The sequence below is a fragment of the Erinaceus europaeus genome, unplaced genomic scaffold (assembly GCF_950295315.1).
Source record: "Erinaceus europaeus unplaced genomic scaffold, mEriEur2.1 scaffold_855, whole genome shotgun sequence".
NCBI classification, from domain to species: domain Eukaryota; kingdom Metazoa; phylum Chordata; class Mammalia; order Eulipotyphla; family Erinaceidae; genus Erinaceus; species Erinaceus europaeus.
Genome location: NW_026647574.1, coordinates 1,807 through 14,916, shown reverse-complemented (window position 1 = coordinate 14,916; position 13,110 = coordinate 1,807). Strand labels below are relative to the sequence as shown.

General features: G+C 48.4%; 1 protein-coding gene across 5 annotated transcripts in view; it reads left to right on the top strand.

Annotated features, from left to right (window-relative positions):
• The window catches only part of LOC103109346 (REST corepressor 1), a 37,813-nt gene extending 27,461 nt beyond the window's left edge, over positions 1–10,352 (top strand). Inside the window, exons 7-12 of one of the 5 annotated variants that reach the window (XR_009547981.1) lie at positions 3,919–3,996; positions 4,209–4,266; positions 5,107–5,336; positions 6,271–7,286; positions 9,146–9,247; positions 9,668–10,352. Coding sequence is in view for 1 of the 5 variants with exons in the window: in XM_060184129.1 (XP_060040112.1) it covers positions 3,919–3,996; positions 4,209–4,266; positions 5,107–5,336; positions 6,271–6,312 (408 nt within the window). In the remaining 4 variants the exon portion in view is untranslated. Of the gene's footprint in view, positions 1–3,918; positions 3,997–4,208; positions 4,267–5,106; positions 5,337–6,270 lie in introns of all 5 variants that reach the window. The other 4 variants (XR_009547980.1, XR_009547978.1, XR_009547979.1 and 1 more) reach the window with 4 other exon arrangements.
• Positions 10,353–13,110: the final 2,758 nt, after the last annotated feature.

Below are 13,110 nucleotides of genomic sequence, written 5' to 3'. Positions count from 1 at the left end.
TTTTGTCCCCTTCAGTCTGTGTGCAGGCTGCATACAGGAAGGGGCGGAGCTTAGTCCTGTGCAGGAGCAATTCAGAGCCTGAGCCCCTCTGAGGACTAGGTGCTTTTAGATCAGCCAGCAAGCAGCTTCTGTTGCCCTTGGTCTTCCAAGTAGAGACCAGACTATTCTGACATTAGAGAATCACTGAGCACCCAACAACATGGAAATGGGAAGATTATTCAGCTGGAAGGAAGGTCCAGGCATGGCACTAGCCAGTGCTGACTCCTTTTCTGTTTATCCTCTAAATGCAAATTCTTTGTCTCCTCTTTCTGATTCAGCTTGTGGCCATTCTGACTTCCTTCCTTACTTCCTTTAAAGAATTTATTTATTTATTCCTGAGAAAGATAGGAGAGAGAAAGGACCAGACATCACTCTGGTACATGTGATGCTGGGGATTGAACTCAGGACCTCATGCTTGAGAGCCCCGTGCTTTATCCACTGTGCCACCTCCCAGACCATCTGACTATGTTTCTTTCTTTCTTTTTTTTAATGATTTTTTCTTGTTTTTTTATTATTTTAAAAAATATTTATTCCCTTTTGTTGCCCTTGTTTTATTGTTGTTGTAGTCATTATTATTATTGATGTCATCGTTGTTGGATAGAACAGAGAGAAATGGAGAGAGATGGGGAAGACAGAGAGGGAGAGAAAGATAGACAGCTGCAGACCTGCTTCACTGCCTGTGAACTGACTCCCCTGCAGGTGGGGAGCCGGGGGATCCTTATGCTGGTCCTTGCGCTTTGCACCACGTGCACTTAACCTATTGCACTACCGCCTGACTCCCCTGACTTTGTTTCTGAATGGCATGATGCTGGCAACTAACCCCTGCTCTTACTCTGATTCATAAACACTGAGTGTTTCTATTTATTTATTTAATTCCCTTTTTTTGTTGCCCTTGTTGATTTATTGTAGTTATTGTTGTTATTGATATCGTTGTTGGATAGGACAGAGAGAAATCAAGAGAGGAGGGGAAGATGGGGAGAGAAAGACAGACACCTGCAGACCTGCCTCGCCGCTTGTGAAGCGACTCCCCTGCAGATGGGGAGCCAGGGGTCTTGAACCGGGATCCTCATGCCGGTCCTTGCGCTTTGCACAACACTGACTATTTCTAACATGGAAAGTGCATTCTGGGTAGAGATGCAGGCTAATGAGAACTGAGAGCCATCTTCAGTTCAGAAATTGTGGGTGTTTTGTCTTGTAGCCTTTTATTTACTCTCTATGCTTCTTTATTCAGAGAAAATACCAGAGCTAAATCGGTTGGCCTCCTTGGAGAGCATGTTACTCTTAATGCAGCGCAGACCTGGTTTTGCGCTAGATGGACAACTGGCTGGAATGAGTAGAGGGACACATTTAACTGCAGTTCTCTGGGGTCTTGTAGTCTTCTAGACCCTGATTCCCTGTCAGAAGTCTAGGCCTAGTTTTCAGCCTGAGGAGAACTCAGTACCTTGCACTAGTTTGTGGGTTGCTGGTAACTGAATGATCTCCAAGGCAGGATCTTAGGATTAGCCAGTGTGGTCATTTACTCTGGTTTAATTAAAATCTAGAATGTTAGTAGAACACATACCTAACCCTGTGTGAATACCTGGGTCCAAGCGGACATCCATCACATGGGAAGAAAGGTCTTCACGAATGGTGAGATGGCACGGTGTACCTCTCCGTCTCTGTCTTATACTCTGTGGGCATGGGAGGGGGTAACTGAGGCCAGACACAGGGCTTAGTGATAGAGTGCATATTTCCTTCCTTCCTTCCTTCCTTCCTTCCTTCCTTCCTTTGTTTCTTGTTAGTTTGCTTATTTATTTATGAGGATAGGAGGAAAGAAAACATCACTCTGGTATATGCACTACAAGGGATCAAATTCAAGTGCTCATGCTTGAAAGTCCAATCTTTATCTACTGCACGACCTCCCAGACCACTCTCTCCCTTTCTTTCTCCCTTCCTTTCACTTTCTGTCTCTCTCTCTCTCTCATTTTATGAGGGTACACAGAGGGCAGAGGACCTGGAACCTCAGACATAGAAATCTTTTCTTTTTTTATATATTTTTATTTATTTGTCATTGGATAGAGACACAGAAATTAAGAGTGGAGGAGGAGATAGGGAGAGAGACAGAGAGACACCTGCAGCCCTGCTTCAACACTTGTGAAGCTTTCCTCCTGCAGGTGGGGATCAGGAGCTTGAACCCCAGACCTCACGCACTGTAAAGTGAGTGCTTAGCCAGGTGCACCCCTGCCTGGCCCTGGAAGTCTTTTACATAACCACTGTTTTATTTCCTCAGTTCCCCATACACACCCATACCCACCTTCCAATTTTTTTTTTAAGATATTTTATTTTGTTTTATTAGTTTTTTTTTTTTTTTTTCTTTTCTCCCTACCAGAGCACTGCTTAGCTCTGGCTTATGGTGGTGCAGGGGATTGAACCTGGGACTTTGGAGCCTCAGGCATGAGAGCCTCTTTGCAGAACCATTTTGCTATCAACCCCTGCTCCCCACCCTCCAATCTTTACAGAGTGACTGAAGCATTGCTTCAACCTCATGCAACAATGACATTAATAACTACAACAACAATAAAACAACAAGGGCAACAAAAGGGAAAATAAATAGATACTAAAATTTTTTTTAAAAAGCTGAAACAAAATATATTAGACTAGTCCCTAGATGGTGGTGGCTCAGCAGTGGAGCACTGGACTTACAAGTGTAAGGTCCTCACTACAGTTATGCTGCTGTTAAAAACTAAACTAAGTCACAATAAGTCAGACAATGTACAGTAGATTGTGTGTGATGTGACGTGGTGCAGAGAAGTCTGGAGCGGCCTGTATTTCTGGTGGATGCTGGACCCTCACAGATGCAGCAGAACGAGGCTCAGGACTGATTTTTTCTTTTGGCTGCTGGACCCACAGTGTGGGGAGTTTCCCTGCCCCCCACCCCATTTTAGACCTTTCTAAGAATGCACTAAGGGGGCACAATTGTGAATCTGGAATTCTGTGAAATGAATGTTAAGTCCCTGAGATGAGCTTTTTAATTTGATTTTTTGTTTTTGTAGCATTAGTAGGAGAGGAGAGAGAGCAGTGGCACATGCTGCGTTAGGGGTTGAACTTAGGACTGAATGCTCTAGAGTCCGATACTTCGTTCACTGCACCACCTTGCAGGCTGTAAGAGATGAACTTTTGAAAACTGTTAGCATGGGGGCCCAGTGGTAGAGCACCTGATAGAGTGCACATATTATGCTCGAGGACCTGGGTTCAAGCCACTGGCCCGCTGTGGGGGAGGGCTGCTGTAAGTATCTGTCCTTCCCTTCACTTCTTTCTTCCTCTCTATTTTTTTCTGTCTCTTATCAGGAAAAGGGAAGAACGGGGAAAATAGTTACCAGAAATGGTAGAATCATTGTGCAGGCATTGAACCCCAATAGTTACTCTGGTGACAGGAGAGATAGGGAGAGAGAGAAAAAAAAATCTATAGGCCTGGGGAGGATCACCTCCCCCACCTCAGGGTCACTGGCTGCTGCAGTTGCCTTAGAAGGTTTCTGCTTTCAGGAGCACCTTTCTGTTCTTGAGAACCTTTGCCATTCACTTGGAAAGTGAGCTTATCCTTTTCTTTTTTACTTGCTCACATTGATTATTCAGAAGGGAAAAATGCTCACAGTTTCCTGGTGCTTGGCACAGATAGCCCCTGTGAGGAGGTGAGTGGGAGGAGAGCGACCTTCCCTCTGGCTTGGTCAGGAGTCCCTGCAGGTGGATGGCGTGAGCCTGGCCTCCTTGCTTATTGGGTGGCTCCTGATTTGCTGTCCTTCCTTTGACTAGGCAAGGGCAGTGAAAGATTACGTGTGTCGAATCAACGCAGTCATTAAAAAAAAAACATTAAATTTTGTTTTAATGAAACTTTTCTCCTAGATTCAGAATATTAAGCAGACAAACAGTGCTCTCAAAGAAAAACTTGATGGTGGAATAGAGCCCTATCGACTTCCAGAGGTGAGTCCACATCTTGTCAGCTCAGAAGTCATGTCCAGACATCATGTGTCTAAGAGGTTAATGCATGTGTTTGAAAGAAGGCTTGCCGCACAGTTGTGTAGACCTGATTGATGTGGAAGTTCTGATCTGGAGAAAAGCTGCCTTTGCTCTCTGAAGGCCAGCACATCTGTAAATGTAGTGCGGTAATTAATTGACCAGTCTTGGCTGTCTAGGTCATCCAGAAGTGCAATGCACGTTGGACCACGGAAGAGCAGCTCCTGGCTGTGCAAGGTACTGGGGAATTCTCCTTACATAGCACTGGGGGCTGTGGGAGCTTCTCGGGAGCGGGTGTGCTCTGTACTGCCCCAGCATGGGGAGGCAGGTTCTTGGGAAGACATACTCTTCTGCTGGATAGCAGGTTAGCCAGAGTCCTGTGTTCTTTGACATTTACTTTTTCTCCTTCCTCATGTCTCACAGGATGTAAAAATTGACCTGGAAGGAGCCAGGTGGTGGCACTCCTGGTAGAGCAGATGTTAACAGTGCTCAGAACCCCAGTTCAAGCCCCCGGTCCCCGATCCCCACCCATGGGGAAAGCTAAACAAGAGATAAAGCAGAAAGGCGTCCCTCCCTTCCTCCCCCCTCCCCCTTCCATATAGATTTCTGTCTGCCTTTTATCAATTAAAAAGAAAACCAAAACCTGGAAGCCATGTTTCCTAAAGGTGTATTTTATTTTAGCAGCTACTTGTAGGATTCTGCATAGCTGGGAAATGCCCAGTCCCCACAGAGGCAGGTTGAGGATTAGGACTTTCATCGGGGCAGTGCTTTAGTCCTGAGGCTGAAAAGACCCAGCATGTCCACAGGATTGAGTCACTGCCAGGCTACCTGCCAGTGTGCACTGTGTGGGAAGCAGAACTGTCTGGACGGCAGGGTCATTCTGAGGTTTGGTCAGTCATCTGCAGGCCAGTGCACCTAGATTGACCACGTAGGCTTTCCCCAGTGTAGCACGTGGGGGCGGTGCCTGCTACCGAAGGCCTGTGCAGTCTGCTTATCTGCATGAGGAGCAAGTCCCTATTGTGCTTTGAAAGTATATTTTTCTCTTGTATTGAAACATCTGCTCACTTACATCCTCAGCCATCAGGAAATATGGCCGAGATTTTCAGGCAATCTCGGATGTGATTGGGAACAAATCAGTGGTACAAGTGAAAAACTTTTTTGTGAATTACCGCCGCCGCTTCAACATAGATGAAGTTTTACAAGAGTGGGAGGCGGAGCACGGGAGAGCCGAAACCAATGGCCCCAGTGGCCAGAAGCCTGTCAGGTCCCCAGAACCGTCCATCAAGGTGCCCGAGGAGGAAGATGAGGTAAGCCTGCAGCAGGGTCACCTCCCACCCCACTCCCCACAGCTTCCTCACTGGTGGCCTCATTCAGCTGCAGAAGTGTTTCCGTTTCATCTGTCAGTGACATGACTTGACGTGCACATGCCACCCTGTGTCACTGGCTCCTGTGGTTCTTTACACACCGTGTGTGTTGCTCATTGTTTAACACCTGGACTCAGAAATTTCTGAGTTCTGTCTACAGACCATCCCACAAGCAGCATGTCCTTAAACACACAGGTCTGTTTTCAGAGATGGCAAGCCAGGAGACCTTGAGGAATGTCACCAGAGCTGTGGGGTGGTATTGCTGTCCTCTCCCTAGGAGGAAGCTAAGCCTGATATCAGCCCCCCTTCTGGGCTGGTCATGGGCCCCACAGCTGCCTGGTGCTTACAGGGTGGTGGCGGTGCAGGCACCTGGCTTTTGACAGGAGACCCACCTGCTTCAGAGACCCACCTGCTCCCTCGACCCACCTGCTCCCTCCTCCTTGGGTGATAGGATTACTGCCTTTCCTCAACCACTCTGGCCAGAGACAAGGCTGGCCACAGGGAGCAGTGACTTGTCAACCCCTTGACACTCTGACTCGCTCACTGACCTGCCTGAGGATCAGCCCAGCTTTTGTGCAGAAAGTCCCTTGCTCGTGAGAGACTTCCCTAGACCACACAGGGGCCTGGTTAGTTCTGTGCTCTCCCCACTCAGAGAGCATTGGCTGTCCAGCCTGCGTGGAGGGGCTTGCCAGCCAGCCCACACCCTGGGCCTGGTGTTGCTGTTCACACACCACCGCCGTGCTTCCTGCCTGTCTGGCTTCAGCCCACACATCGGGGCAAGGCTGGGCCTGCACGTGTGCCGCATATGCACACTTAGGCCCAGAACTGCTGGTGTGTCTGCGTCTCTAATGTTAGATTCTTGTTCTTTTTTTCTCAGACAGCTTCTGTTCTCGATGTCAGATATGCCTCTGCCTCTTGAGACACTGGGAGCTTGGAGCACTTGGTGTGGACAACTTTATAACAGGATATCAGGTATTCCAGGACGTCACCTAGCCATCTGCATCACATCTCTGTGGACAAGCAGCTATTACCAAAAAAGGCATCCATTTCCTCCTTGCTACATCTGCCTTAATCCTTTGCTCGTTTCTCCGTGTTGGCGCCACTTCCCAGAGAGCTCCATCGCACCCCTCCCTCTGCCTGCGTGCTGAGGGGTCTCACAGCCTGCACGCCCCCTTGGACTCTGGGGACCCTGCCTTGCTGGAGCCCCAGCAGCAGCTCTGCTCAGCCAGCAGCTTTGGAGCAGGTGGTCGACCCTGGCGGCCCGCCCCTGGTCCCGCACGGCCCGCAGTTCTGACTTTGTACATAATGTAATTTTCAGATTAACTGTGACCCTGTTGGCCTTCTAGAAAGTTTCTCTGTTCTTTTTCTGAGGCATCCACCTAAATGATATCATGCTTCTTTGGAAACCCCAGGACATTGGCAGACTGCATCGATAACCTTTATTGTGCCAAACCTCCTAGCGTGACTCCTGCCCGTTTCCCTACACATAGGGCCTGATTATGATTTCAGAATTTCGTTGGCTGAAGCCACTCCTTCCCCCTTCGTGTGTGGTAGGAGGTCCATTCGCAACAACTGTCCTCAGACTCTGCAGCTTAAGGGAGCGTGGACCTCGACACCAGTACTCTCTGCCTTTAGCTCTCAGCATTGGGTCCCAGGAGGGTGCCACCCTGGCCTTTCCTGACTCCCCGCCACCCACCTCCAAGAGATTCGGTCCATACCACTGTACCTGGTGCTTGTACATTTGGAATTGGTGCCTTCTCCTTTTGGCAACCATGTTATCAATCCTGTTTCTGTTCCAGTGTCTTGTTTCTTTAAAGTTTATTGCTTGCCAAAGATGCCATCACTGAGGTCAGGAGCTGGCTGCGGATTCTGACGGTGGATTTTCAGCATCAGGTTAGCTCTTTAGCTCTATAAGAGTGTTGGGAGTAGCTGGCAGTGGTTTTGTTTTGTAAGAGCGACATGCTGTCCCCATCTTTTCGGTATGCCTGGCCTTGGACATGTCACTCCACACCCCTTGAGGCCCTCATGTGACCCCCATCCCAGCATCCTTTCTCCAGTACAGGACAGAGAATGAGACCAAGATGAGAGGAAGCAATCTACGAAGTGGTGTGTAATACTTTTCAGTTGGACTAGGAACAAGTGAAAATGTCTAAAAAAATATTGTGAAACTTCCAGAATCAATTCTCCTGGCAGACCATGGGTCTACTGTCAAGTGGAGGGTGTGCGTGCTGACATCATCTGTCATACCCCATGATCACTTCAGCCTGCACTAAATCCAAGAAAGTAAAGAAAGTAGCCTTTTCTGTATCCCCCTGTTCCACCCCACCTCCACCATTGAAATATTTTTCCTGTTTTCAATACCAAAAACGTTATAATAAAACAGATGCTTTAAGGCATAAGCAGAATTCTTAAGGACTTAAAATATGCAATTAAAATTTTGATGTGATTTGATCTCCAAGCACCTTGCTGCTTTATTTTTTAATTTTTTTTCCCTCTCTCTTTCTCTCTCTAATCAGCTGGTTTTTCTCTCAGGAAGAGGAAGAGGGTCAGCTGGTAACCAGACTATTCTTAGACTTTTTTTCCTTAAGTATTCTGGAGAAAGGTCATTCACAAGGGTAGTGAAGTGAGCTTCCCTACTTTGACTTTCCTGCCCCTGAGCTAGGTGTCTGCTCAGATAAGTGCATGTGAAGAGGTCAGAAGGTGATCACAGCTCCCGCTCCTCCCTGAGCAGAGCTTGCGTAGTAACACTAGTAACCACTTAGGGCTTGCCTTTTGCTTCACTCCTAGGCCTGCTGTGCCATTGAACATGCAGGGAAGACATGGGGAGGAGTCAGCTTGAGCTTCACCTGTGGTTTCCAGGAGACACTGGGCATGAGCTGGGATGTCCTTGCACTCTCAAAAGCTACTTCCTCTTAGCAAGCAGCCTGCCACCCCAGGAAGGCCTTTCTTCCTGCCCACCAGGCTACTTCCCCCTCAGAATAGCTCCCCTCTGGGCACACCTGAAAGTTTGATGCCGGTTTTTCAGTAGTGTGCCAGGCGCACCACAGCACAAGACCCACCTGTCCTGCGTGGTCCTCTGGCTTGGCTCCTGGCACTGAGTGCGAGTGGACTTGTGGTCTCAGATGCCAGGCTTCTGCTTAGTCCTTGAGGGAGAGGGGCCTGCAGCTGCAATCTGGCCAGAGGAAGGAAGGGGCTGTCTCGGCCTGGCTGCCTTGGATGCAGCTTCACACATAAGAAAGCACTGTGTTTTATTAGCCCGTTTCATTACACTGTCTTTGCAACAATGTTATAAATGCAAGATGTCACTCTGCTTTAAAAGGGGAGTGACTTGGTCTTACCTGAAGGCCTGTGTTAACATATCAAGACTTGGCTGCATCAGCAGATTGTATTTGAATGGGGGAGGATTCACGATGGCAACTGCTTTGGATGCAATGTTCACTTCAGCTTTGTCTTCTTAAGAATTATCAATGTGAATGTCATAATTATATATATATTTTTTTTTTGTGGGAAATTGCTCCTGAGTATAAGTTATTGTGCAAAATAGAGTACCCATTGAAGCAAACGATAGTTTAACTTTTAGTTTAGAAATCCTAAAAGAAAAAAATTGTATTTGCATATGCATTAAAAGTTTGTTTTATTTAATTTTATGTAGCTGTGTAAAGTGTTAGGTTAAAAAAATTTTTTTTTTTTTACTTATCCATTTAAAACACCTTGTTACTTGAATATTGATTGTGTTGACTGGTCTGAAACAGTGACCGATCCTGTAACATAGCCCCCAGCCGGGATGTCACCAGGCCTCCGCTGTGCTGACTAGACTCGCGGGAGCTGGGTGGTGCTGGTTCAGCGGGAGCCAGGTGAGTGTAGCTCACCCATTGCTTGGCCGGCCGGACCCTGTGCCTGCCTGCCTCCCTCCCTTCCTCAGCAATGGTTTCTGATAGATTTGGACCTCCAAAACCCTTTAGTGGCGAGCCTCTAATCCAAAAGTAAAAATGGGGAAAAGAGGTTGAGTTTGAAGAGCTTGCCCTACAAGGTGAGCAGTTTTATGTGTCTATAAGGTTTTCTCCAATATCACCCCACTCTTAAGTGTGCTTATTGTCACTTTAAATTTCAACTATGCCCTGTTTTTGTTTCTCTAAAATATCCTATGTACTATTGGTATAATTGTGTACCAAAAATAAGCCAAACAGTGCATTACACTAACTGGATCCCCGTGCGCGTCAGCGGAGGAGAGAGGAGCTGGCTCACTGGAGAGCCTCGTTTTCTCTCTTGTCTAGCTTGTTTCTGAATCCAGTGGCCCAAGGTTCAAGCTTTTCGTCTCGAGTGAAACTCGGTCTCCAGTTGACTCAAGGTAGTGAGCTGATTGAAATCTAGTGACCTTGTGCAATGCTTGACGACAGATCCTCTTCCTGCCTCTCCCCGGACCTCTGCAGCTTCTCCCAACTCCAGAAAAGCACAATTGTAGTAACGTCCCAACTCCGAAGAAGGAAGGTCAGTATGGTCTATGCATGAGGTATGATGGTGCGTGTTTACAGCTACCTTCTCCCGACGCCAACAGGGCCTGCTGGAGGGGCTCGGATTCCATGACGTAGACTTTAGAACTTTGCTAAGTGCTTTTTTAGACTGCTTAAAACTTTTCCCAGATTTTAAAAGATGTTTAAGGTTAAGTTTGCAAATATAATGGAGATGCTGTTTATCTTTTGAAGTGATAAAAACATCTGCGTTGGAATTTCAAAGAAAACATGTTGTAATACTGCTGTGTAAGCGCTATTTGAATGTCTTCTTGTGCTTGTTTTCTACTTCAGCACATGCGCTGTGGTGACTGTGGGTAGCATTATAACTGCTTAGCCATTGGGTGATAACAATTGCTAGTGGGAATTGGACATTTTATTTGTGAAATTCTGCAGAATTCATTTTTCTATTTCCAATATTTGCTGAAGTTAAATAAAAGTTTTCAAGCCATTGATGTACTAAAACCCGAAACCAACTTTCCTCAGCTCAGCACCATAATACAAAGTGGGGGTTTCCTTTCCCTTTGGCTTTGGACCATGGGGTTTCTGAAGGCCTGAGCCCCCAGAGCTGCACCCCAGGGCCTTTGACTTGGTGGCTCTTGGCTCCGTGAGATCTGCATTCCGTCTCAAGCGGGAGAGTTCTGCCTGCCCAGCGCTGGCTGTAGAAGGCTCAGGTGCAGTCTCATGAGGTGAATTTTCTCCAGTACTGGTATCGCTCAAGCAAGAGCTCCACAGGGCCAGTGAAGAGCTGACTAGGGGTCAGCTGAGAGGGGACATGGCTCTGACCTCAAGGTCCCCAGTTGCATGAGACCCGCTCTTGTGCTTGCGGTCCCCTTCAGCAGCGGGAACTGGACGTGCTTGGTGACTGCTGTGAACCAGGTGGCCTCTGGTGGTGGCCAGAGGGCTTGGCTCCATGCTGACCATGTCAGCAGATCTCCCTCCACCCTTCCGGACAGCCACATGGGGTGACTTTAGTTCCCTGCTCCCCACCGAGCCCATGCTGCAGGCTGTCTCCTTGATGTTGGCTGGGAAACCTGGGCAGGCATACTTCCCACGACAGCAGCACCCAGGAAGCCCAAGAGCAGCCCTGCCTTCCAGCGCCCTCTCCTGGTGAAACCCGACAGTGCTCCAGGCAGAGAAGCAGGCCAGGAAAGGTGGCCTCATGCTGTGCGCTTAGCCCATCTTCTCTTAATTTTTTTAAAAAATATTTTATTTATTTACTAGCTAGAGACAGAAATTGAGAGGGGAGGGGGGAAGATAGGGAGAGAGATAGGAAGACACCTGCAGCATTACTTCACTACTCGTGAAGCTTTCCCCCTGCAGGTGGAGACCAGGGGCTTGAACCTTCGCCCTTGTGCACTGTAACATGAACACTTAACCAGGTGTGCCGCCACCTGGCCCCTCTCTTAATTTCTTTAAAAGGAATTGTTGCTGGTGCTGGCAGGGTGGGGGGCACAGCAGTGAATAGCAGGCCTGGCATTCACAAACTTGATCCCTGGCACCACCCACACAGGCTAGTGATCCTCTCATCAGTAAATTTTTTTTTTTAAGACAGCCTGATGTGCGTAGGAAACTCTACCCCTGAAATTTTATTTTTTTAAACCAGCTTACTATTATTAAACTGTTAGTACAAATTGTTATTAAAAGACTATGGGCCTGGGAGGTGGATGGTGGAAGAGCACAGAACTTGCGAGCATGGGCCCTGAGTTCAGGCCTTTGCACCCCTGTACTGGAGTGATGCTCTGCTTCCCCTCCCCTTCCCTCCCTCAGTAAGTGAGGACCATTCTCGGCCAGGGCTGGGGCTCAGTTGCACAGCACACGCTTTGCATGTGTTATGCCCTGGGCTTGGTCCTGTGCCAATTCTGAGCAGGTTGAAATGTTAAAATACAGATTTTGGGGGCCGGGCAATAGTGCAGCAGGTTAAGCACACATGGTGTGAAGCACAAGGACCAGTGTAAGAATCCTGGTTCGAGCCCCTGGCTCTCCACCTGCATTGGCGGGGGGCACTTCACAAGTGGTGAAGCAGGTCTTCAGGTGTCTTTCTCTCCCTGTCATCCCCTCCTCTCTCGATTTCTCTCTGTCCTATCCAACGACGACAACAATAACAACAGTGATAAACAATAAGGGCAACAAAATGGGAGCAGTGGCCTCCAGGAGCAGTGGATTTGTAGTGCAGGTACTGAGCCCCAGCAATAACCCCGGAGGCAAAAAACAAAAACAAACCCCCACATTTTACTCCCCAGAGTAACTGCTGAGGAAACAGTATGTACAGAGAGGCAGAAATGGCAGTCCAGTAGGAAGCCTGGCACTCTTGAAAGCATTGCCACAGAGGCCTGGCGAGTGGCGCGGTAGCTGAAGCGTTGGACTCTCAAGCTTTATTTCCTTTTTGTTGCCCTTGCTTTTATTGTTGTTGTAGTTATTATTGTGGTTGTCGTCGCTGTTGGGTAGGACAGAGAGAAATGGAGAGAGGAGGGAAAGACAGAGAGGGGGAGAGAAAGATAGACACCTGCAGACCTGCTTCACCGCCTGTGAAGTGACTCCCCTGCAGGTGGGGAGCCGGGGGCTTGAACCAGGATCCTTTGGCCGGTCCTTTCGCTTTGTGCCATGTGCGCTTAACTTAACGCTGTATGCTTAGCCCGACTCCCCAGAAATTTTTTTTTTTAAAGGGAAAAGGGTCTTAATTCAAGAAGGCCAGAGAGGAGGAAGAAGAGAACCAAATGAAGTGAGACAACACGTGACAAACAGCAGATCTAGATCTGACCTGAGCCCAAGGCCAGCCAGAGTCCACACGGCTGCAGGGAGTAGCCAGCTCAGAGGCGCAAATGGGATGCTGTCTACGTGCCGGGGCAGGTGATGAGCCGATTGGGGGACTCTGGTCTGCTGTGTGACATCCTCAGGCCACAAGTCGGGGGTCATGGGGGTTTCCTGACCACATCCCCAAGTTACCCTGGGGAGCATTCCCCTTGCTGCTGTCCCTGGTTCCAGAGCCATCTGCTGACTGCCCTCAACAGAAGTCAAGATGCTGGTTTTGGCCACTGGACCTTTTGAGCATTCAGCCTACAGAACACGCTGCTACCAAGGAGCCTGGGATTGAAAAGCCTCCAGGCAGTGGCCCATTCTGCCCAAGGCACAGAGACCCAGGGTGGGGGCCTGCCTCTGTCCCCTTGCACCCTGCCCCCACCCCTGCTGATGCCCTGTACCAGGAGCAA